Here is a 22,753-nt window from a genome sequence, read left to right as displayed (position 1 = left end):
GACTGTGTCATAATGTTTTATGACGCTGGATGTCAAGTACAGTGTTACCAAAGTGAGTCGTAAACAGCAAATGTGAGTCAACAACAAACAACAACAACTATGACGGTATCACATTTTTTAAATAACACACTCTGATGCGGCATTTATATGCACCTCATTTACTTTCAATAAACCAAATTGACACACAAATTATAGATGTGCTGTGTCCTGTTCTGATTTCATAATTCATACCCTATGAAATGATTTATCCCTCAGATGGTCTTCTCTGATACTAGTTGGCTGTGGCTGAGCTCCAGATGGGGTCAGGGTTAGGGTTTGGACACGATTCCAATAATGGGTTGGCATGAACAGAGATTTTGCAATCTCTCCGATTTTCGGGAATCAGAACTGAAGCTGTGTCCAGCAAAATTCCCAGCGGTGGGCAGACAGGGGGTGAGTTCTCTCCTCAGCAGATATAAGGCCTTGGTCCTATAACTTCTCACGGAGTACATCGTCTTTACAGAGGAGACACAGCTCAACATACAAACTGATAAACAGATATTTCCATCAAAATGTGGTATGTTATACTTTTCATATTCTTTCTTCAACAAAACCCTAGTTGCCTGGCAATTGTTGTCATTGCAGTACCAATCCAAATGAATCTCTGAAATGTCTTTGGACAATGGATCTTTGTAAAATGGCAGGGAAACACAGCTACTTAAATCTTTCAAAAAACATTCAAATTGCTTTAGCTAGAGACCTTTTCTAAATATAGGTTAACAAGCAAGCCCAGAGACTTCCTAAGTAAAGGAACCGTTAGTTGTGGTACTAGTGAGTGTTTGGGCGCTGTCTGTCAGTTGGCTCTGTGTGTGTGTACTGTACTTATGTGTTCCTTCTGTCCGCAGGTCATCCCTGGTAGTGCTCCTCGCGGCCTCCTGTGTCTGTCTGGAACAGGACAAAATCAAAATCAAAATCAAAATCAAAACCAAATCAATTGATGAGATGTCAGACAATTCAGGTAGCTATCTGTCTAACTGACACATAACCAACTCCCTGCCTTATGCCAATACGGGCTTACTTTTTCTGATTTAGATTGAAATGTCAACAAAGTGAGAGGGATGAAATGTTTTCAAACAAAAACATGTACATTTTAAAGATCATTGACAACCTTTCTTGTCCCATGTCTATGTTAAGGTGGGTGTTAGTGACACCATTGATGCAGAATATCGCCCAAAAATATTGGACTTACACATTACACGTGTGTTTTCACACGTGCAATTTGTCTATTTCCGAAACATATTATATTTGCTGGCCCATTGTGACTGGTTCGTGTAAGGATATCACTCACATTTCAATTACACTGTCACTCTCATCGGATGTTCTGAAGCCAATCTTCACTATGGATCCCCTTACGCAACTCTGAGCTGAGCAGACACAAGCTGTTCCTATTCAGCCTGTTGGAGAATACAGTAGCTGTGGCCAAAATGAGGATGTCACCATCACTTTCAAGTGAGAACCTTGTTAAGTCTCACGGCTCACAGCTATTATCCCGATTATCTTAAAAATCGATTCAGCAGCGACACACATGAGATGACAGGGATCAAAGAGAAGGCAAGCAGGGAGGAAAGGAAGGAGAGATCCTCAGTCTCAGCTTCCTCCAAGCTGGATGGTAAAATATGTCATTAGGAAAATCTACAGAGCATGAAAGCCTTGAAAAGTAAAATTCCTCAAAATCCACCTCTCATCAAACGTTTCAGGAAAATGTTTGAGAAGAGAAATGACACTAATTCCATCCTCATCTAGGTTTCTGCGTATTGTGACCTCCAAGGTAATTCTGTGAAAGCTAGCCTTGTCTGGCTCAAGTCATGACAACACTTATTTTTTTTAGATAATAGTAGATGATTAATGAATTTACTGAACTTTTGTCAGGTCAAAGCTAAAAGGTTCCAGAAAGCTACTACCAAATGTTATGTGTATTCAAGTGAATAGTGTTGATTTTAGCAAACTCAAACTCAAACTAAAACAAAGGCTGGAATTGTATTGAGGCACATTTCATTTTTCTGCAATAATCTTTTATGGTTGTGTTTGAGTTGCACAGCAGTAAGTGCTAGGTGGTGCTGAGTTGGGGATGTTTTAACCATATAGAGATTGTATAGAAATAATGTTGTTGTGTTTCTTGCCCAGACCTGCGCTTCAGGCGTATGGTTGGGGGCACCCTGGCCCCTCATGTCCCCTGGCAGGCCATGGTCTATCTGAGTAAAAACGTCATGAACGGGGGCTTCGCTGGGGGAGCTCTAATCTCTGACCGCTGGGTCCTGACCGCTGGCAGGAACTTGTTTGTCAGGAAGAGTAGGCAGGACACCCAGGGGAAAGAACCAATCATCCCCAAGGTGTACCTAGGCATCACGCGATACTCCCAAGCCAATGACTCCAAAGAAGTTGCTGTAGAAAAGGTGAGCTAGTATACCCATTACCATCTCTTTCAAACAATATACAGACAATTCAGTATTTACAGCAAGCAGAACTGCACTGGGCTCTCTCACCTACATCATCATTTTCAGTCTTATAGGTAGTTAGAGCACAAATACAGTAGATCGTCAAAAAAAAGGTCCTATGAATTATTCCCTTCCCCTTCTAGGTGGTTCTGCACCCAGGCTTCCAGAGCGTGTCAGACTGGGACAACGACCTGGCTCTGATTCAGCTGAAGGAGCCATTCACCCTGAGCGAGGCTGTGATGCCCATCCCTCTGCCTGAGAGGGGTGAGGACCTGGCTGAGGCAGCCCAGGAGAAAGGCATCATCACAGGCTGGGGTTGGGGGGTCCACTTCACCCCCGCTGAGTCACTGAAACACCTGGTATTGCCTGTGGCATCGCATAGCTTCTGTAAGGCAGAGTACAACCGTGGTGGCAGCACTCCAACCATAGACGACAACATGTTCTGTACTGGAGCCAGCAAGTACCAGGAGAATGTGTGCTTTGGGGATGCAGGCGGTGCCCTGGCAGTCCAGGACCCCAAAGACGGCAGAGTGTATGCTGCAGGGATCCTGTCCTTCGATAAGGCCTGTGCCGTGAGGAAATACGCTGTCTACATGAAGCTCTCTGCCTACATGCCTTGGATCAACAGTGTCCTCAGGGGTGACAGTGAGAAATCAGCCAGTCTCCGCTCCAGTGTAATGTCTGAGATGTTTTCGAGGCAGTTGTAGCCTCCACTCAGCACAGTTTCAGATATGAGAGCCGGGGCTCATAATCTCCATTATGCCTTTGCTAACAAAGTAATTTTCTGACTTGATCTTGTAAAACTCTCTCAAGTTTCGACTTTCATTGAGTGTGTGCCCCCGCCTGATTGAGTGTGTCTTCCGATGTTGATTTCAAAGGATTTTCAATAAATTAATCTCTCCTAAGAAGTTTGGTTTCCGATGTTTCACCTTATAACTTTTATTCACATTTTCTTCAACTCATTTTAGAATGCTGGGAAACATGTTTTAGATCATCTCTACAAGCTGGAACCTTAGAGCATGTTAGAGCCATTAAAACAAGTAACCTACAGCTAGGACATGAGACGATTTTGAAGTTCATTTAAGTAATGGAATTAGTAAGGAAAATTGTTATCTGGCCAAGGAGGATATTGTGTTGAGACCAGCAAGGGTTTTTTAGTAGATTTGTCATGAAAATCATTCAAGAAGGAAATAACTTGTTCTAAAATAGAGCTACATAAACGAGGGTCTAGAATCCCTCCCAGCAGGGGAATGGAGGTCATGTCACTCCTGGTTAGTGACTAATTTAAATACAGAAGACAAAAGGCTTGTCATCACAGCTCAACACTAGTTAATAGCTCTCTTGCTTTGGAGCAGCCTGCTGTACCACAATTTGTTCAGTTTCAACAAGAGATATCTCAGAAATGGTGCCTAAGAGTATGGCTGATGTTTTACATGCCCGTAATCAATTGTGCTATTTTGTTCATTTTTTTGTGTTGTTTGTAACTTATTTTTTAACTTATTTTGTACATAATGTTGCTGCTACCGTCTCTTACGACCGAAAATAACTTCTGGACATCAGAACTGGGATTACTCACCACGGACTGGTAGAAGCTTTTTCCTTTAATCTCTATGTACTAGGGGCTATGTGGGACGCATGCGTCCCACCCCTGGTACACCCTATCAACAACAGGTGAAATATCAAGAGCGCCAAATTTGAAAACTATTAAATGTCATAATTCAAATTTCTCAAAAATACAACTATCTTACACCCTTTGAAAGATAAACATCTCCTTAATCTAACCACGTTGTCCGATTTCAAAAAGGCTTTACGGCGAAAGCATAAAGTTAGATTATGTTAGGAGAGTACATTGACAATAGCTGTGTGTAATGTTTTGTCAATTCAAAGACAGGCATCACCAAAAGCAGAAAACCAGCTAAAATTATGCACTAACCTTTGACAATCTCCATCAGATGACACTCCTAGGACATTATGTTAGACAATACATGCATTTTTAGTTCTATCAAGTTCATATTTATATACAAAAACAGCGTTTTACTATGGCGTTGATGTTGAGGAAATCGTTTCCCTCCAATAACCGCCAGTCAAATCAGCACGACAAATTAAATAATTACTATTCGAAAACATTGGTAAAATATTATATTGTCATTCAAAGAATTATAGATTTACATCTCTTGAACGCAACCGGATTGCCAGATTTAAAAATAACCTTACTGGGAAATCACACTTTGCAATAATCTGAGCACTGCGCCCATAAAAATACGCTTTGCGATACAGACTAACCGCCATGTTGGAGAGATCTAAAATCGAAAATACTATGTAAATAATCCATTACCTTTGATTCTCTTCATCAGATGTCACTTCCAGGAATCCCAGGTCCATAACAAATGTAGTTTTGTTCGAAAAAGCTCATAATTTATGTCCAAAAAGCTCCGTGTTGTTAGCACATGATCTAAGCCCGCCGGACTTCTCTTCATGAAAGAAGGGAGAAAAAATATTTACGTTCGTTCAAACATGTCGAACGTTGTATAGCATAAATCATTAGTGCCTTTTTTAACCAGAACATGAATACTATTCAAGGCGGACGATTGCATTCTCTTTTAAAACGTATTGGAACGAGAGTACCCAACATGAACTCGCGCGCCAGAGTCTAATCGGCCATCACCGTTCCAAGGCTCTTGTTCGGTCAGATCTCACAGTATAAGACTCAAAACACTTTGTAAAGACTGGTGACATCTAGTGGAAGCCATAGGAAGTGCTCAACGATTAATAAGCCCCTGTGTGTTTCAATGGCATAGGCTTAAAGGTAATTCAACACATCAGGTATCCACTTCCTGTCAGAATTTGTCTCAGGGTTTTGACTGCCATATGGGTTTTGACTGCCATGTTATACTTACAGACACCATTCAAACAGTTTTAGAAAATTCAGTGTTTTCTATCCAAACCTGAACAATAATATGCATATTCTAGCTTCTGAGTTGGTGTAGGAGGCAGTTAAAAATGGGCACATATTTTTTTTCAAAATTCTCAATACTGCCCCCTATCCCCAAGAGGTTTTAACACAGCTGTGAGTAGTTATTTTTTTCATTTTTTCATTTTTGACAAAATGAGCAGTCCTGGAAGTGACAGATTTTGACTCATATTGAGTGATAAGACTGAGCTATTTAGAAACACTTTTTCAACATTTCAAGATGGCAGTTAGTTCAGTTTGATCTTATTAAAGACAGCTGTATCATTTTTTTATTCATTTTGACATATTTTTTGGGACCACTTTTTTTGCACTATGTTTGAAGGCTGTCAGCTTCTTCTCAGGAGGAGAATCACTTAGCCTTTCAACTAATTTTCAAATGATAGGATGCCTATTTTAAAACACTTTCTCTACATTTCAGCCAACATGTTATTTTTACTCAGCGTAGGCCTCGGACTGAAGGTCTGTCTGCACTGAGGACAGCTATAGACCCCTTTCAGAACATCCTGATCCCAGCAGCCCTCAATACAGCTCCTACAGTAACTGTGCCCACAGGCAGTAGTGACCGGCTCCTTCAGTAGATCCAGACAGACAGAACAACAGAACTGGTCCTGGTCCAGCAGAACTCCCTGTTGAGCCATTTGGACGGTTGTTCACTCTCACACAGACAGACGACACAGAGACTCAGATCAGTTTCGTTTCCTCAGAAGAGAGTTTGTGGGAGGGGGAGGGACTTCCTGGTTCTGCCAGAGGGGTGGGGTTAGAGGGAGGGAGGGGTTAGAGGGAGGGAGGGGTTAGAGGGAGGGAGGAAGAGAGAGAGGAACTGCATGCAACAGCAAGAGGGAGACAAATAGTCTTGTTCCTTGGTTAGAGCCCTTAACATGGAATAAATGAAATAATGAATCTTAAAATGTGAGTTATTAGAATATAAAGGGTAACAGTTTCTATGAAGTACATATTAGAATTATTTTAATGACCTTTATAATGCCTTATAATACACTTATGTGTTCTAATAAGCAATAAGGCCTGAGGAGGTGTGGTATATGTAAGGATTGCGGACCTGGTGGCAGTGAAGTCAGACGCAGGAGAGCAGAGATAGGTAATAGCCGGAGCAGTTTAATACAAAACGAACCTACATGGGTACAAAACCCGATGCGCACCAGTAACAGAGTACAAGCACTTACAAACAAACAATTCCACACAAGGACATGGGGGGAACAGAGGGTTAAATACACAACAATTCATGATGGAAATGGAAACCAGATGTGTAAGAAAACAAGACAAAACAAATGGAAAATGAAAAAAGTGGATCGACAATGACTAGAAGACCGGTGACGCCGACCGCCGAACAAGGAGAGGAAATGACTTCGGTGGAAGTGGTGACAGTATATGGCTAATATACAGTACCACGGCTAAGTGCTGTTTTTAGGCACGACGCAAAGCGGATTGAGAATTATGTAACACTTTCAAAAATACAATCAAATAAAAATGTTATTGGTCACATACACATATTTAGTAGATGTTATTGTGGGTGTAGTGAAATGCTTGTGTTCCTGGTTCCAACAGTGCAGTAATATCTAACAATACACCCTAATGTAAATGTCACAGGTGTCGTAGGGTTTAGACCAAGACGCAGTGGGAAAATATACACTCATCTTCTTTTATTAAAGGACAAAGAAGGAAAACCAAAACGACAAAGAACAGGCCAGTAAGGCACAAAGCTATACACAGCAACAATCTGCCACAAAACCCCCATGACAAACAACCTCCTAATTATAGGACCTTCAATCAGAGGCAACGATAACCAGCTGACTCCAATTGAAGGTCCAACCCCAATTAACTAAACAAAGAACTACAATAGACAAGACAGAACATAGAAATACACTAACATAGAACATAGACTAACAAACCCCGGACCACATAAACCAATCACCCCTCTACCTAAATACATAGCCCGAACCACATAAACCAAACACCCCTCTCCCTAAATACATAGCCCGAACCACATAAAACAAACACCCCTCTACCTAAATACATAGCCCAAACCACATAAAACAAACACCCCTCTACCTAAATACATAGCCCGAACCACATAAACCAAACACCCCTCTACCTAAATACATAGCCCGAACCACATAAACCAAACACCCCAATACCTAAATACATAGCCCGAACCACATAAACCAAACACCCCTCTACCTAAATACATAGCCCGAACCACATAAACCAAACACCCCTCTACCTAAATACATAGCCCGAAACACATAAACCAAACACCCCTCTACCTAAATACATAGCCCGAACCACATAAACCAAACACCCCTCTACCTAAATACATAGCCCGAACCACATAAAACAAACACCCCCTGCCACGTCCTGACCAAACTACAATAACAAATAACCCCTATTACTGGTCAGGACGTGACAGTAAAAAGTAAAGGAATTAAGAAATATAGAAATATTAGGATGAGCAATGTTGCAGTCCTGGAATATAAATATATATACTGTGAGTATATACTGTGTGTATATGTGTGTATATATATATATGTGTGTATATATTTATATACACTGCTCAAAAAAATAAAGGGTACACTTAAACAACACAATGTAACTCCAAGTCAATCACACTTCTGTGAAATCAAACTGTCCACTTAGGAAGCAACACTGATTGACAATACATTTCACATGCTGTTGTGCAAATGGAATAGACAACAGGTGGAAATTATAGGCAATTAGCAAGACACCCCCAATAAAGGAGTGGTTCTGCAGGTGGGGACCACAGACCACTTCTCAGTTCCTATGCTTCCTGGCTGATGTTTTGGTGACTTTTGAATGCTGGCGGTGCTTTCACTCTAGTGGTAGCATGAGACGGAGTCTACAACCCACACAAGTGGCTCAGGTAGTGCAGCTCATCCAGGATGGCACATCAATGCGAGCTGTGGCAAGAAGGTTTGCTGTGTCTGTCAGCGTAGTGTCCTGAGCATGGAGGCGCTACCAGGAGACAGGCCAGTACATCAGGAGACATGGAGGAGGCCGTAGGAGGGCAACAACCCAGCAGCAGGACCGCTACCTCCGCCTTTGTGCAAGGAGGAGCAGGAGGAGCACTGCCAGAGCCCTGCAAAATGACCTCCAGCAGGCCACAAATGTGCATGTGTCTGCTCAAACGGTCAGAAACAGACTCCATGAGGGTGGTATGAGGGCCCGACGTCCACAGGTGGGGGTTGTGCTTACAGCCCAACACCGTGCAGGACGTTTGGCATTTGCCAGAGAACACCAAGATTGGCAAATTCGCCACTGGCACCCTGTGCTCTTCACAGATGAAAGCAGGTTCACACTGAGCACATGTGACAGACATGACAGTCTGGAGACGCCGTGGAGAACGTTCTGCTGCCTGCAACATCCTGCAGCATGACCGGTTTGGCGGTGGGTCAGTCATGGTGTGGGATGGCATTTCTTTGGGGGGCTGCACAGCCCTCCATGTGCTCGCCAGAGGTAGCCTGACTGCCATTAGGTACCGAGATGAGATCCTCAGACCCCTTGTGAGACCATATGCTGGTGCGGTTGGCCCTGGGTTCCTCCTAATGCAAGACAATGCTAGACCTCATGTGGCTGGAGTGTGTCAGCAGTTCCTGCAAGAGGAAGGCATTGATGCTATGGACTGGCTCGCCCGTTCCCCAGACCTGAATCCAATTGAGCACATCTGGGACATCATGTCTCGTTCCATCCACCAACGCCACGTTGCACCACAGACTGTCCAGGAGTTGGCGGATGCTTTAGTCCAGGTCTGGGTGGAGATCCCTCAGGAGACCATCCGCCACCTCATCAGGAGCATGCCCAGGCGTTGTAGGGAGGTCATACAGGCACGTGGAGGCCACACACACTACTGAGCCTCATTTTGACTTGTTTTAAGGACATTATATCAAAGTTGGATCAGCCTGTAGTGTGGTTTTCCACTTTAATTTTGAGTGTGACTCCAAATCCAGACCTCCATGGGTTGATAAATTGGATTTCCATTGATTATTTTTGTGTGATTTTGTTGTCAGCACATTCATCTATGTAAAGAAAAAAGTATTTAATAAGATTATTTCATTAATTCAGATCTAGGATGTGTTATTTTAGTGTTCCCTTTATTTTTTTGAGCAGTGTATATACAGTACCAGTCAAATGTTGGGACACACTTACTCATTCAAGGGTTTTTCTTTATTTTTACATTCATGTCGTTTCTCTTTGCTTATTTGAGCTGTTCTTGCCATAATATGGACTTGGTCTTTTACCAAATAGGGCTTATCTTCTGTATACCAACCCTACCTTGTCACAACACAACTGATTTGCTCAAACGCATTTAGAAGGAAAGAAATTCCACAAATTAACTTTAACAAGGCACACCTGTTAATTGAAATGCATTCCAGGTGACTACCTCATGAAGCTGGTTGAGAGAATGCCAAGATTGTGCAAAGCTGTCATCAAGGCAAAGGGTGGCTACTTTGAAGAATCTCAAATATAAAATATATAAATATAACACTTTTTTTGGTTACTACATGATTCCATATCTGATATTTCATAGTCTTGATGTCTTCACTATTAATCTACAATGTTGAAAATAGTACAAATAAAGAAAAACCCTTAATTGTTCTAAAACGTTTGACCGGTAGTGTATATATAAATGTAAAGGGATGTATAGGTAATATGGATCAAATATGTAGTATATCTGAAGAATAGTATGTGGACAGCAATAATTAAATAGGATAGTCCTTGACTAGAATACAGTATATACATATGAAGTGGACAGCAGTAGTTATATAGGATGAACCAGGACTAGAATACAGTATATACATATGAAGTGGACAGCAGTAGTTATATAGGATGAACCATGACTAGAATACAGTATATACATATGAAGTGGATAGCAGTAGTTATATAGGATGAACCAGGACTAGAATACAGTATATACATATGAAGTGGACAGCAGCAGTTATATAGGATGAACCATGACTAGAATACAGTATATACATATGAAGTGGACAGCAGTAGTTATATAGGATGAACCATGACTAGAATACAGTATATACATATGAAGTGGATAGCAGTAGTTATATAGGATGAACCAGGACTAGAATACAGTATATACATATGAAGTGGACAGCAGTAGTTATATAGGATGAACCAGGACTAGAATACAGTATATACATATGAAGTGGACAGCAGTAGTTATATAGGATGAACCATGACTAGAATACAGTATATACATATGAAGTGGACAGCAGTAGTTATATAGGATGAACCAGGACTAGAATACAGTATATACATATGAAGTGGACAGTAGTAGTTATATAGGATGAACCAGGACTAGAATACAGTATATACATATGAAGTGGACAGCAGTAGTTATATAGGATGAACCAGGACTAGAATACAGTATATACATATGAAGTGGACAGCAGTAGTTATATAGGATGAACCATGACTGGAATACAGTATATACATTTTTATTTATTTCACCTTTATTTAACCAGGTAGGCAAGTTGAGAACAAGTTCTCATTTACAATTGCGACCTGGCCAAGATAAAGCAAAGCAGTTCGACAACATACAACAACACAGAGTTACACATGGAATAAACAAACGTACAGTCAATAATACAGTAAAAAAATAAGTCTATATACAATGTGAGCAAATGAGGTGAGATAAGGGAGGTAAAGGCAAAAAGGCCATGGTGGCAAAGTAAATACAATATAGCAAGTAAAACACTGGAATGGTAGATTTGTAGTAGAAGAAAGTGCAAAGTAGAAATATAAATAATGGGGTGCAAAGGAGCAAAATAAATAAATAAATACAGTAGGGGAAGAGGTAGTTGGGCTAAATTATAGATGGGCTATGTACAGGTGCAGTAATCTGTGAGCTGCTCTGACAGCTGGTGCTTAAAGCTAGTGAGGGAGATAAGTGTTTCCAGTTTCAGAGATTTTTGTAGTTCGTTCCAGTCATTGGCAGCAGAGAACTGGAAGAAGAGGCGGCCAAAGGAGGAAATGGCTTTGTGGGTGACCAGAGAGATCCCTGACCTTATCTTCTCTCAAGAAGATGTCTGGTAGGCCCATTTAAATACCTTTTTTGGACATTTCAAGATAGCAGATGTTTGAGTTGGGTCTATTAACACAGCTGTGAGTTGTTATTTTTTTCATTTTTTTATTTTTGACAAAATGAGCACTCCTGGAAGTGACAGATTTTGACTCATATTGAGTGATAAGACTGAGCTATTTAGAAACACTTTTTCAACATTTCAAGATAGCAGTTAGTTCAGTTTGATCTTATTAAAGACAGCTGTATCATTTTTTTTATTCATTTTGACATATTGTTTGGGACCACTTTTTTTGCTCTGTTTGAAGGCTGTCAGCTTCTTCTCAGGAAGAGAATCACTTAGCCTTTCGACTAATTTTGAAATGATAGGATGCCTATTTTAAAACACTTTCTCTATATTTCAAGATAGCAGTTAGTTAATTTTGAGCATATCAAAGACAGCTGCTACTTCATTTTATTAATTTTCACCATTTTTTTTTTTTTTACCCAAAATTATTCGAAGTCCACAGTCTCTGTCATTGAACTATGTTGAGCCGTGTGCCTGGTGATTGAACAGGTTACCAGGTGTGTTTTTGAATATAGTTCTTAATGGCTTCAGTGGTGTGCTGGGGTCCATTGCTTGCTAAGGGGGAACCTCCCACCCGGGTTCAGCCAACAGGGGGCGCCACCCAACCCCTCTAGTAAAACTGAATGTCTCTCTCTCTCTCTCTCTCTCTCAGGCTATGAAAAAAGCCCCACCTCCTCTCGCTCAGCCATTCTAACAGTGGAAGCCAGGATCTGTGAGAAACTATGATAATAAACTGCCAACAATAATGAAGCCATGTTTGTCTTGTGTGAGTGAGGATGTATTATTTAATTGTGTGATAACTTTAATTCTGTGATAACTTTATGTAATACATCCTCTGTTTCCTAACTGAATAAACATTTTAAGATAGCAGTTGGTTCAGTCTGATCATCTCATGTACTGTTGGAACTTTATTTTAATCCTTTTTCACTATTTTAATTTTTTTATGACAAATTCAAGAGCCTCTGTATACATTTTTACACATTTGTCCCCCACTCTCTACTTTGTACAATGACAGAGAAGTGGGACTCTGTCGTTTTTTCTGACAAGTTCTCTCATTGATCTCAGGTTCAGCCACCAGGGGTCCCCCACCCTCCATGAAAACTTTCATAGGCTCTCTTTCACTCAGTAATCATGTAACAAGTCGACAGGCTCCCAGAGGCAGGGCAATCAAAGGCTCCAAGTCACTGAAGTGCCCATCAGCCCAGCCATTGTTATTATTCATACCAGCCGTTCTACAGTGAAGCGGGTTGATTAGTAGGTTGGAACCCCGTTACAACGGACACTTTACAATGACGCAACAATCAGCGTTTGAGCTGGACACACTCATTTAGAACGCTCTTTAGAACGCTGTTTAGAACGCTTGTTTAGAACGCTCTTTAGAACGCTCATTTAGAACGCTCATTTAGAACGCTTCTTTAGAACGCTGTTTTAGAACACTCATTTAGAACGCTTATTTAGAACGCTCGTTTAGAACTCTCTTTAAAACGGACAGTTTCCAATGACGCAACAATCAGCGTTTGAGCTGGACACACTTTTTTCAGAAACTATTTACACAAAAACACACACAGTCCTTACAAAGTTTATCTCCTGAATGTGAGCAGTTTATTTTTGGATTCAAATGGTTCAGATATTCACAGAAGTATATATATATATATATATATATATATAGCACAACACAATCATCCTAACCGGAAAAAATGTAGGCTACATTTGTCGTAGCGCTAACTGAAGAAAGATTGACCCAACACAAGCAGTCATATTTTCTAACTCTCGGCTGACGTAAACTACAATATGAATTAGCTATTTGCAATTACTATGTATAATTAATCACATCACGGGGTGAGCTCACCATTGATCGAAATAATTAGGTAAAACACTTTCTAGAAATGGAAAGTTATCCGAGATTAGTTTCAGCGCGCAGCCATGCATTTTTTTCCCCCACAGAAACCGAAGATAATAAAAGACAAGATGTGTCACGTCCTGGCCAGTATAAGGGTTAATTGTCATTTTAGTTTGGTCAGGACGTGGCAGCGGGTATTTGTTTTATGTGGTTCAGGGTGGTGTGTTAGTTAGGAGGGCGTTTGATTTATTATTTTTGGGTTTTGAGTTATGGTCTATGTTGATGTATTTCTATGTGTAGTCTGGTTGATCTGTTTCTATGTTGAGTTAATTGGGATGGACTTCCAATTGAAGGCAGCTGTGTGGTGTTGCCTTTGATTGGAAGTCCTATATTAGTTGGGTGTGTTTGTCTGTGTATTTGTGGGAGATTGTTCCGTGTTTAGTGTGTGTAAACATAACAGGACTGTCAGTGTATCGTGCGTTCGTTTTTGTTATTTTGTATGTTCGTTTTGGAATTTATTAAAAGTTCAAAATGAACCATCTCAAATCTGCTGCATATTGGTCCTCATTTTCCGATGATGATTTCGCCATATCGTCCTCCGACGAAGAAATCCCTGACAGAATCTCCCACCAAACCAGGACCAAGCAGCAGAGGAATTTTGATTTGGACAAACGGGAGAGATGGACTTGGGAGCAGGTTATGGCCGGAGAAGGCCCATGGAGTAAGGCTGGTATGGACCGGGAACGTTTCCGAGGGACACGACTGGCGTTGAAGCACGAGAGGCACCCCCAATAATTTTTTTTGGGGGGGGCACACGGGTAGTTTGGCCTAGGAAGAGCCGGAAGCCAGCTACCCGTTTTTTTTTTTCAAATTTTTTTTTTTTAAATTTTTTAGCCAGCTACCCGTGGTTATATGGAGGAGCGTATGAGGTGGAGAGCGCCATGTTTCGCTGAGGAGCGCACTCTCTCACCCATACGCACGCACAGTCCGGTGCGCATTATTCCAGCCCCTCGCAGGTGCCGTGCTAGAGCGGGCATCCAGCATGGTAGGAGGATGCCTGCGCAGCGCATCTGGTCGCTGGTACGCCTCCGAGGACCAGGCTACCCAATGGGACTCCCTATGGGACTCCCAATCACAGCCAGTTGTGATACAGCCTGGATTTGAACCAGGGAGTCTGTAGTGACGTCTCTAGCACTGATGTGCAGTGCCTTTGACCGCTGCGCCACTAGGGAGTCATAAGGCCATGTAGCTTCAAAATACAACACAAGATAATACTTCTCTGACGCAATTAGCATTGTTTTACAGAGCTGATAGAAAAATGTAGCTAGCTACCTAAGCACGATTGAATATAACACCATAAAGGTTATAAAATGAGTAACGTTACCTCACGTGTCCGCGGTTATAAAGAATATACACAAATCTATTATGCTACAATAGAAACGACATACGTAATAATGCACTTACTTTGATAGAAACGCACACATTTCCAAAGTTATTATTAGTAAGGAAAACAATGAGGGCAACAGATGGAAAATGTCAACACGTGTGCAGATCCTGTTCTGACGGGAGATGAGCAAATGTCTGCAGACTTGAACTGCACAAACAATTGGAAAGTGCTTGGGGAATTTTGTCCCGGTCAGAAATGTCCCAAAAATGTAATTGTCCGCAAAAGTAAAAAAAAAAGAGACTATTTTTATGTGAATGAATGAGGAGCCGGAACACACCTCAATTCAAACTGTTCTTAGAAAATAAAAACTTGTTAAGAAAAACATTTGAAATTGAAGTTTGAAAACAGCCTATAAATAAAAACAGTCTGCGTGCTTTGGTTTGAGGGCAGCGCGGATTAAATGCACTGTGACGTAACAATCACATTCTGGAATGGAGAGAACATTCTAACATCATGAGTATAAAAAACTCACGCTGGGGCGACCGATAGAGATATTAGGAACTCACTAGGGGCCACCGATAGAGATATTAGGAACTCACGCTGGGGCGACCGATAGAGATATTAGGAACTCACGCTGGGGCGACCGATAGAGATATTAGGAACTCACGCTGGGGCGACCGATAGAGATATTAGGAACTCACGCTGGGGCGACCGATAGAGATATTAGGAACTCACGCTGGGGCGACCGATAGAGATATTAGGAACTCACGCTGGGGCGACCGATAGAGATATTAGGAACTCACGCTGGGGCGACCGATAGAGATATTAGGAACTCACGCTGGGGCGACCGATAGAGATAATAGGAACTCACGCTGGGGCGACCGATAGAGATATTAGGAACTCACGCTGGGGCGACCGATAGAGATATTAGGATCTCACGCTGGGGCGACCGATAGAGATATTAGGAACTCACGCTGGGGCGACCGATAGAGATATTAGGAACTCACGCTGGGGCGACCGATAGAGATATTAGGAACTCACGCTGGGGCGACCGATAGAGATATTAGGAACTCACGCTGTGGGGCGACCGATAGAGATATTAGGAACTCACGCTGGGGCGACCGATAGAGATATTAGGAACTCACGCTGGGGCGACCGATAGAGATATTAGGAACTCACGCTGGGGCGACCGATAGAGATATTAGGAACTCACGCTGGGGCGACCGATAGAGATAATAGGAACTCACGCTGGGGCGACCGATAGAGATATTAGGAACTCACGCTGGGGCGACCGATAGAGATATTAGGAACTCACGCTGGGGCGACCGATAGAGATATTAGGAACTCACGCTGGGGCGACCGATAGAGATATTAGGAACTCACGCTGGGGCGACCGATAGAGATATTAGGAACTCACGCTGGGGCGACCGATAGAGATATTAGGAACTCACGCTGGGGCGACCGATAGAGATATTAGGAACTCACGCTGGGACGACCGATAGAGATATTAGGAACTCACGCTGGGGCGACCGATAGAGATATTAGGAACTCACGCTGGGGCGACCGATAGAGATATTAGGAACTCACGCTGGGGCGACCGATAGAGATATTTGGAACTCACGCGTGAAGGGTTAAATCACTTTCTGGACCACAGGTTCTAGAACAGCTTCTATCCCAGTTCTATCTGCCTGTTAAATCAGTTTCTGGACCACAGGTTCTAGAACAGCTTCTATCCCAGTTCTATCTGCCTGTTAAATCAGTTTCTGGACCACAGGTTCTAGAACAGCTTCTATCCCAGTTCTATCTGCCTGTTAAATCAGTTTCTGGACCACAGGTTCTAGAACAGCTTCTATCCCAGTTCTATCTGCCTGTTAAATCAGTTTCTGGACCACAGGTTCTAGAACAGCTTCTATCCCAGTTCTATCTGCCTGTTAAATCAGTTTCTGGACCACAGGTTCTAGAACAGCTTCTATCCCAGTTCTATCTGCCTGTTAAATCAGTTTCTGGACCACAGGTTCTAGAACAGCTTCTATCCCAGTTCTATCTGCCTGTTAAATCAGTTTCTGGACCACAGGGTCTAGAACAGCTTCTATCCCAGTTCTATCTGCCTGTTAAATCAGTTTCTGGACCACAGGTTCTAGAACAGCTTCTATCCCAGTTCTATCTGCCTGTTAAATCAGTTTCTGGACCACAGGTTCTAGAACAGCTTCTATCCCAGTTCTCTCTGCCTGTTAAATCAGTTTCTGGACCACAGGTTCTAGAACAGCTTCTATCCCAGTTCTATCTGCCTGTTAAATCAGTTTCTGGACCACAGGTTCTAGAACAGCTTCTATCCCAGTTCTATCTGCCTGTTAAATCAGTTTCTGGACCACAGGTTCTAGAACAGCTTCTATCCCAGTTCTATCTGCCTGTTAAATCAGTTTCTGGACCACAGGTTCTAGAACAGCTTCTATCCCAGTTCTATCTGTCTGTTAAATCAGTTTCTGGACCACAGGTTCTAGAACAGCTTCTATACCAGTTCTATCTGCCTGTTAAATCAGTTTCTGGACCACAGGTTCTAGAACAGCTTCTATCCCAGTTCTATGTTCTATCTGCCTGTTAAATCAGTTTCTGGGCCACAGGTTCTAGAACAGCTTCTATCCCAGTTCTATCTGCCTGTTAAATCAGTTTCTGGACCACAGGTTCTAGAACAGCTTCTATCCCAGTTCTATCTGTCTGTTAAATCAATTTCTGGACCACAGGTTCTAGAACAGCTTCTATCCCAGTTCTATCTGCCTGTTAAATCAGTTTCTGGACCACAGGTTCTAGAACAGCTTCTATCCCAGTTCTATCTGCCTGTTAAATCAGTTTCTGGACCACAGGTTCTAGAACAGCTTCTATCCCAGTTCTACCTGCCTGTTAAATCAGTTTCTGGACCACAGGTTCTAGAACAGCTTCTATCCCAGTTCTATCTGCCTGTTAAATCAGTTTCTGGACCACAGGTTCTAGAACAGCTTCTATCCCAGTTCTATCTGCCTGTTAAATCAGTTTCTGGACCACAGGTTCTAGAACAGCTTCTATCCCAGTTCTATCTGCCTGTTAAATCAGTTTCTGGACCACAGGTTCTAGAACAGCTTCTATCCCAGTTCTATCTGCCTGTTAAATCAGTTTCTGGACCACAGGTTCTAGAACAGCTTCTATCCCAGTTCTGTCTGCCTGTTAAATCAGTTTCTGGACCACAGGTTCTAGAACAGCTTCTATCCCAGTTCTATCTGCCTGTTAAATCAGTTTCTGGACCACAGGTTCTAGAACAGCTTCTATCCCAGTTCTATCTGCCTGTTAAATCAGTTTCTGGACCACAGGTTCTAGAACAGCTTCTATCCCAGTTCTATCTGTCTGTTAAATCAGTTTCTGGACCACAGGTTCTAGAACAGCTTCTATCCCAGTTCTATCTGCCTGTTAAATCAGTTTCTGGACCACAGGTTCTAGAACAGCTTCTATCCCAGTTCTATCTGCCTGTTAAATCAGTTTGTGGACCACAGGTTCTAGAACAGCTTCTATCCCAGTTCTATCTGCCTGTTAAATCAGTTTCTGGACCACAGGTTCTAGAACAGCTTCTATCCCAGTTCTATCTGCCTGTTAAATCAGTTTCTGGACCACAGGTTCTAGAACAGCTTCTATCCCAGTTCTATCTGTCTGTTAAATCAGTTTCTGGACCACAGGTTCTAGAACAGCTTCTATCCCAGTTCTATCTGCCTGTTAAATCAGTTTCTGGACCACAGGTTCTAGAACAGCTTCTATCCCAGTTCTATCTGCCTGTTAAATCAGTTTCTGGACCACAGGTTCTAGAACAGCTTCTATCCCAGTTCTACCTGTTTTTTCATTTTTGACATAATGAGCACTCCTGGAAGTGACAGATTTTGACTCATATTGAGTGATAAGACTGAGCTATTTAAAAACACTTTTTCAACATTTCAAGATAGCAGTTAGTTCAGTTTGATCTTATTAAAGACAGCTGTATCATTTTTTTATTCATTTTGACATATTGTTTGGGACCACTTTTTTTGCTCTGTTTGAAGGCTGTCAGCTTCTTCTCAGGAGGAGAATCACTTAGCCTTTCGACTAATTTTCAAATGATAGGATGCCTATTTAAAAACACTTTAGTAGGTGCAAGCGTCCCACCTAGCCCATAGAGGTTAAACCTAAACAGAATAAGTTGCAACTTAAGGTATAATTATTTTATTCATTTTGACATATTGTTTGGGACCACTTTTTTTGCTCTGTTTGAAGGCTGTCAGCTTCTTCTCAGGAAGAGAATCCCTTAGCCTTTCGACTAATTTTGGGTTAGTTGGACTAATTTTGGGTTAGTTCTCTCAAGAAGAACTAACCCATCTCAACATGACGGAGAGTAAGACAGGAGAACCTATTTCAACATGACAGAGAGTAAGTCAGGAGTCCCTGACCTTATCTTCTCTATAGAAGATGTCTGGTAGGCAGGGCTGGGCGATATGGACCAAAAGTCATATTCCGATATATTTAGGCTGAATATCGATATAAGATATATATCCTGATTGGTCTATTCAGCATGGCTCTGTTCTGCCCTGCCTTGCCCCCTTGTGGAGCTCAAAAGTTACTTTCTTACTGTTATAACTCAAATCTGTGATTTTGTCAATGCAATAAACTATTTTTATGTTATTTGTAATATTGTTTTATTGCTATATCCTTATATTGTATTCTAATGAATAATTCCTCTTTATTCTGTACTTTCAGAAACCACAAACAGTATTTGCCAATATCATAACTGGAACTGGACATCTTTCCAGCTGAAGATTGAGGACAGCTTTTGTATGCTAACGTTCTCTCCTTAACAGTTTTACTGGATGGAAACACAGCAAGAAAACACATAGGCCAATATGTAATAGTCGTCTATTTTATTGAAGTATTGGTAGTTGGTTCAACAACTTGTTTTACTAGAGGACAAAAAAATGGAATATGCATAACCCATATTTAATATTCATGCAGTGACTGAACAACAACTGCCTTTCCACCCCCACCTCTAAAGGCATAGTATCATGGCAGGTCACCTGTCAAGTCACCTGTCAGGTCAGTCAGTCACTTATTGCTGCAGATGTGCTCAATAATGCTTGAGCATGTGATACTCCTCAAAGCATGGTGAAATACATAGAGGTGTATCACAAGCTAAACACATGTATTTTGTCATCTTCCTCTGCTTACTTCTCCTGGCGCCAGACAGGCAGACTTTGCAGTGCCTCCGTGTGCGACTACCTTGAGCAGCAGTTTGAGGGACTTTGCAGGGAAAATGCCGTGCAGTGAGGCGTAGGGGATTGTCTACAGCAGGGCGACCCCCCCCCCCCCCCCCCCCCCCCCCCCCCCCAGTGGAGGGGCGCCGAAGGGTGTGGTGCTCCTCCAACAGCTCTCTCATGAGGTTCTCTCTGTATTTTTGGTAGGTAATTACTTTACCTATGAGGGAGTGGGGAGGATGAGGAAAGTTAGAGGATGATGAGGCAGTGGGTAGGTTGGTGAGATATTGTCACTGTAATTGCATAATGGATTTGTATGTGAACTGTACATCCAATTACAAAGGGTGTGGTGCTCCTCTCTGTATTGAGCTAGGGCTGGGCGATATGGACCAGAAGTCATTTCCCGATATATTTAGTCTGAATATCGATATAAGATATATATCCTGATATTTCTTCCGCAAAGTGAGAGCAAATGTTCAGTCAAAGTCAAAGCCAGATATGACATGTCTCAAGTAGTTTTATTGAAAGCGGCTATTTCAGTGAACAGTTGAAAAATCAAATGAATAAATAATAAACAGGGCTCTTCACCTGGTTCAGATTAAATGCTCAGCTGTTCAAATAACAACAACATGTAAACATAAACACTGTAGAACAACAGGACGACCTTTTTGGAAATCAAAGCTCCATAAGGTGCACATTTAAATAAATACAAATATCTTAAACAAAAATAGCCTATAAAATAAAATAGGCCTATCTTTTTCTGAAATAAATATTATATATATTTATGAGAAAAGTCAACTTTTTTTTAGTTTGACAACTTTAAATGGCTTATTAAAATCAATTTACAGATTTCTTCTCCTTTCTAACAAATCCACAGATGCAAATAACGAACATTACAAAATAATAAACTATGACAAACACTATTAAGGGCAGCAATTATATATAAATAAAGAACAAAATAAAGTGCTCAGTTTGAGAAAATGTTTTTTAAACATCAGCCTGAGATTACCATTTGCTTTTTGTTAACTCAATTTCTTATCTGAACAGCCTCAACCAGTTGCACAAGAAACAGACTATCAACTCAATAAACATTTTCCCCCTCTTTTTTTACTTTGATAAACAGTAATGCTGTCTTGAGGTAGACATTAGAAGACAAGCGTGTCCTCCTTCGTTTAAAGATTTTGTGCGAGAAACACCAGCCTGTCAACGGCATCCGGCTTCAGAGATGCTCTGTGGCAGGTCACGATATTGCCACTGCAGCTGAAAACCCTTTCGGAGGGTGAACTGGTAGCTGGTACCAAGAGATACTTTTTTGCCAGGTGGCTCAGAGCTGGAAAGACAACTTCATGATCCTTCCACCACTTGAGGGGATCAGTGTCACTCTCCACACTTGCTGACTGCAAGTAACTTGACAGTTCATTTTCAATAGCCTCCCTCTTGGTTGGTGGTGCAGTGGTGGTGGCTGTGCGCTGCTTGAAGAAGCTTGCCAGTGTCTTAGCTTTTGGTGCCACTGCTGCTTCTCCATCTGCAGGCTCAGGCACAGTTGGCACACGTAGGTAAGGCGGTTGACAGCTGCTCTCATCAGCCAGTAGCGTCTCCACCTCCAAGACAGCTCTGTGCTTCAATGCATCAACTTTTTCACTTGGGATATAGGTGGCCCTGAAGCGTGGATCCACAAATGAAGCCATCTCCAATAGGTCAGTAGTGGCTGGGTCAGAATACTTGCGGTTGAGGTACTCAACAATGCCGGTCTTGATCGATTTGCAAAGCTCGCTATCACCCTCTTCACATGCCAGGAGACTTTCGTTAAAAAGGTGCAGCACAGGTTTTACATATGATAGAGTGACGTACTCCTCACCTGACAAAGCATCGGTAAAGTCCTGGAGAGGTTTCAGGACCTTTTGGACTGCTTCTAGGACCTCTAAGTCCTGCCAGGTAGGGACAAGGTGCCTGGTCTTTTTGTCATTAGACAGGACTTTGGCCAGTGCTCCTTCCTGCTCCAGGACTCTATCATCTGCTGCCTTGATCCCCAGCGTGTGGCAGACTCGGTTATGAGTTGGTGACTTGGCAGACCCAGCTGAATCTGGACTTCAGCAAGATGTCTCCTTTTCTTCCAGCTGAACCAAAAACAGCTTACAATTCTCTTGCACAGAGAAATGGCCCGGGTGACGCGCTTGTCATTCATGCCATGTCCTGTCAGAATCATAAAAAAAACTATTAAACAAATGTGCTTATGCGAGAAAATTTGACTCTGTTTTCACTTTAACACACTCACACAACTAAGTGCTTTCCAAAATCAAGCTTTAGAAATATTCTACATTAATATTTTCTTGTTTCATAGTTTATTTTTTTTAATCAACGCCAGTCCTAATCATAAATATCAAATATTATATTCATTTATTTTGTGAATTTGAATCCTGTAAGTGATTTTTATGTATTATTATTTGTGTATAATTTATAAATGATGACTATACTGTATGTACATTTACTGATGTTTCGTTCTTGTTGTTGTTCTTAGTATTTATGCTTAGTATTTAATGCTACTTCATATTTCTACTCCACTAAAAACTCCACAATGTTTAGGCCTACCTACGTGTCAACATTAGTTTCTAGTTACTTTGCAGTTGGCTCTTCAATCCAGAGAAAAAACTATAGTCTATCATAATAACTAAATATGTTACCTTGATGATATCAACAGGCTAACCAG

At 41.7% G+C, this 22,753-nt stretch overlaps 1 protein-coding gene and 1 long non-coding RNA gene across 2 annotated transcripts; both read left to right on the top strand.

Moving 5' to 3' along the window:
• Positions 1-419: 419 nt before the first annotated feature.
• On the top strand, positions 420-3,382 carry LOC145877289 (haptoglobin-like). Its single transcript, XM_082972598.1, has 4 exons — positions 420-556; positions 885-997; positions 2,164-2,432; positions 2,618-3,382. Exons 1-4 carry the CDS (start codon positions 552-554, stop codon positions 3,179-3,181), a joined length of 951 nt encoding a protein of 316 aa, XP_082828724.1. The 5' UTR covers positions 420-551; the 3' UTR covers positions 3,182-3,382.
• Positions 3,383-19,453: 16,071 nt separating this feature from the next.
• LOC145877295 (uncharacterized) lies at positions 19,454-22,301 on the top strand. The gene is made up of 3 exons (XR_014391641.1): positions 19,454-19,700; positions 19,808-19,888; positions 20,040-22,301. It is a non-coding gene; the product is annotated as an uncharacterized LOC145877295 (long non-coding RNA).
• Positions 22,302-22,753: the final 452 nt, after the last annotated feature.

This window comes from Salmo salar, unplaced genomic scaffold (assembly GCF_965601325.2).
Source record: "Salmo salar unplaced genomic scaffold, fSalSal1 ptg000838l, whole genome shotgun sequence".
Lineage (NCBI taxonomy): Eukaryota > Metazoa > Chordata > Actinopteri > Salmoniformes > Salmonidae > Salmo > Salmo salar.
Note: the sequence above shows the minus strand (reverse complement) of the source record. Positions and strands in the feature narration are given on the sequence as shown.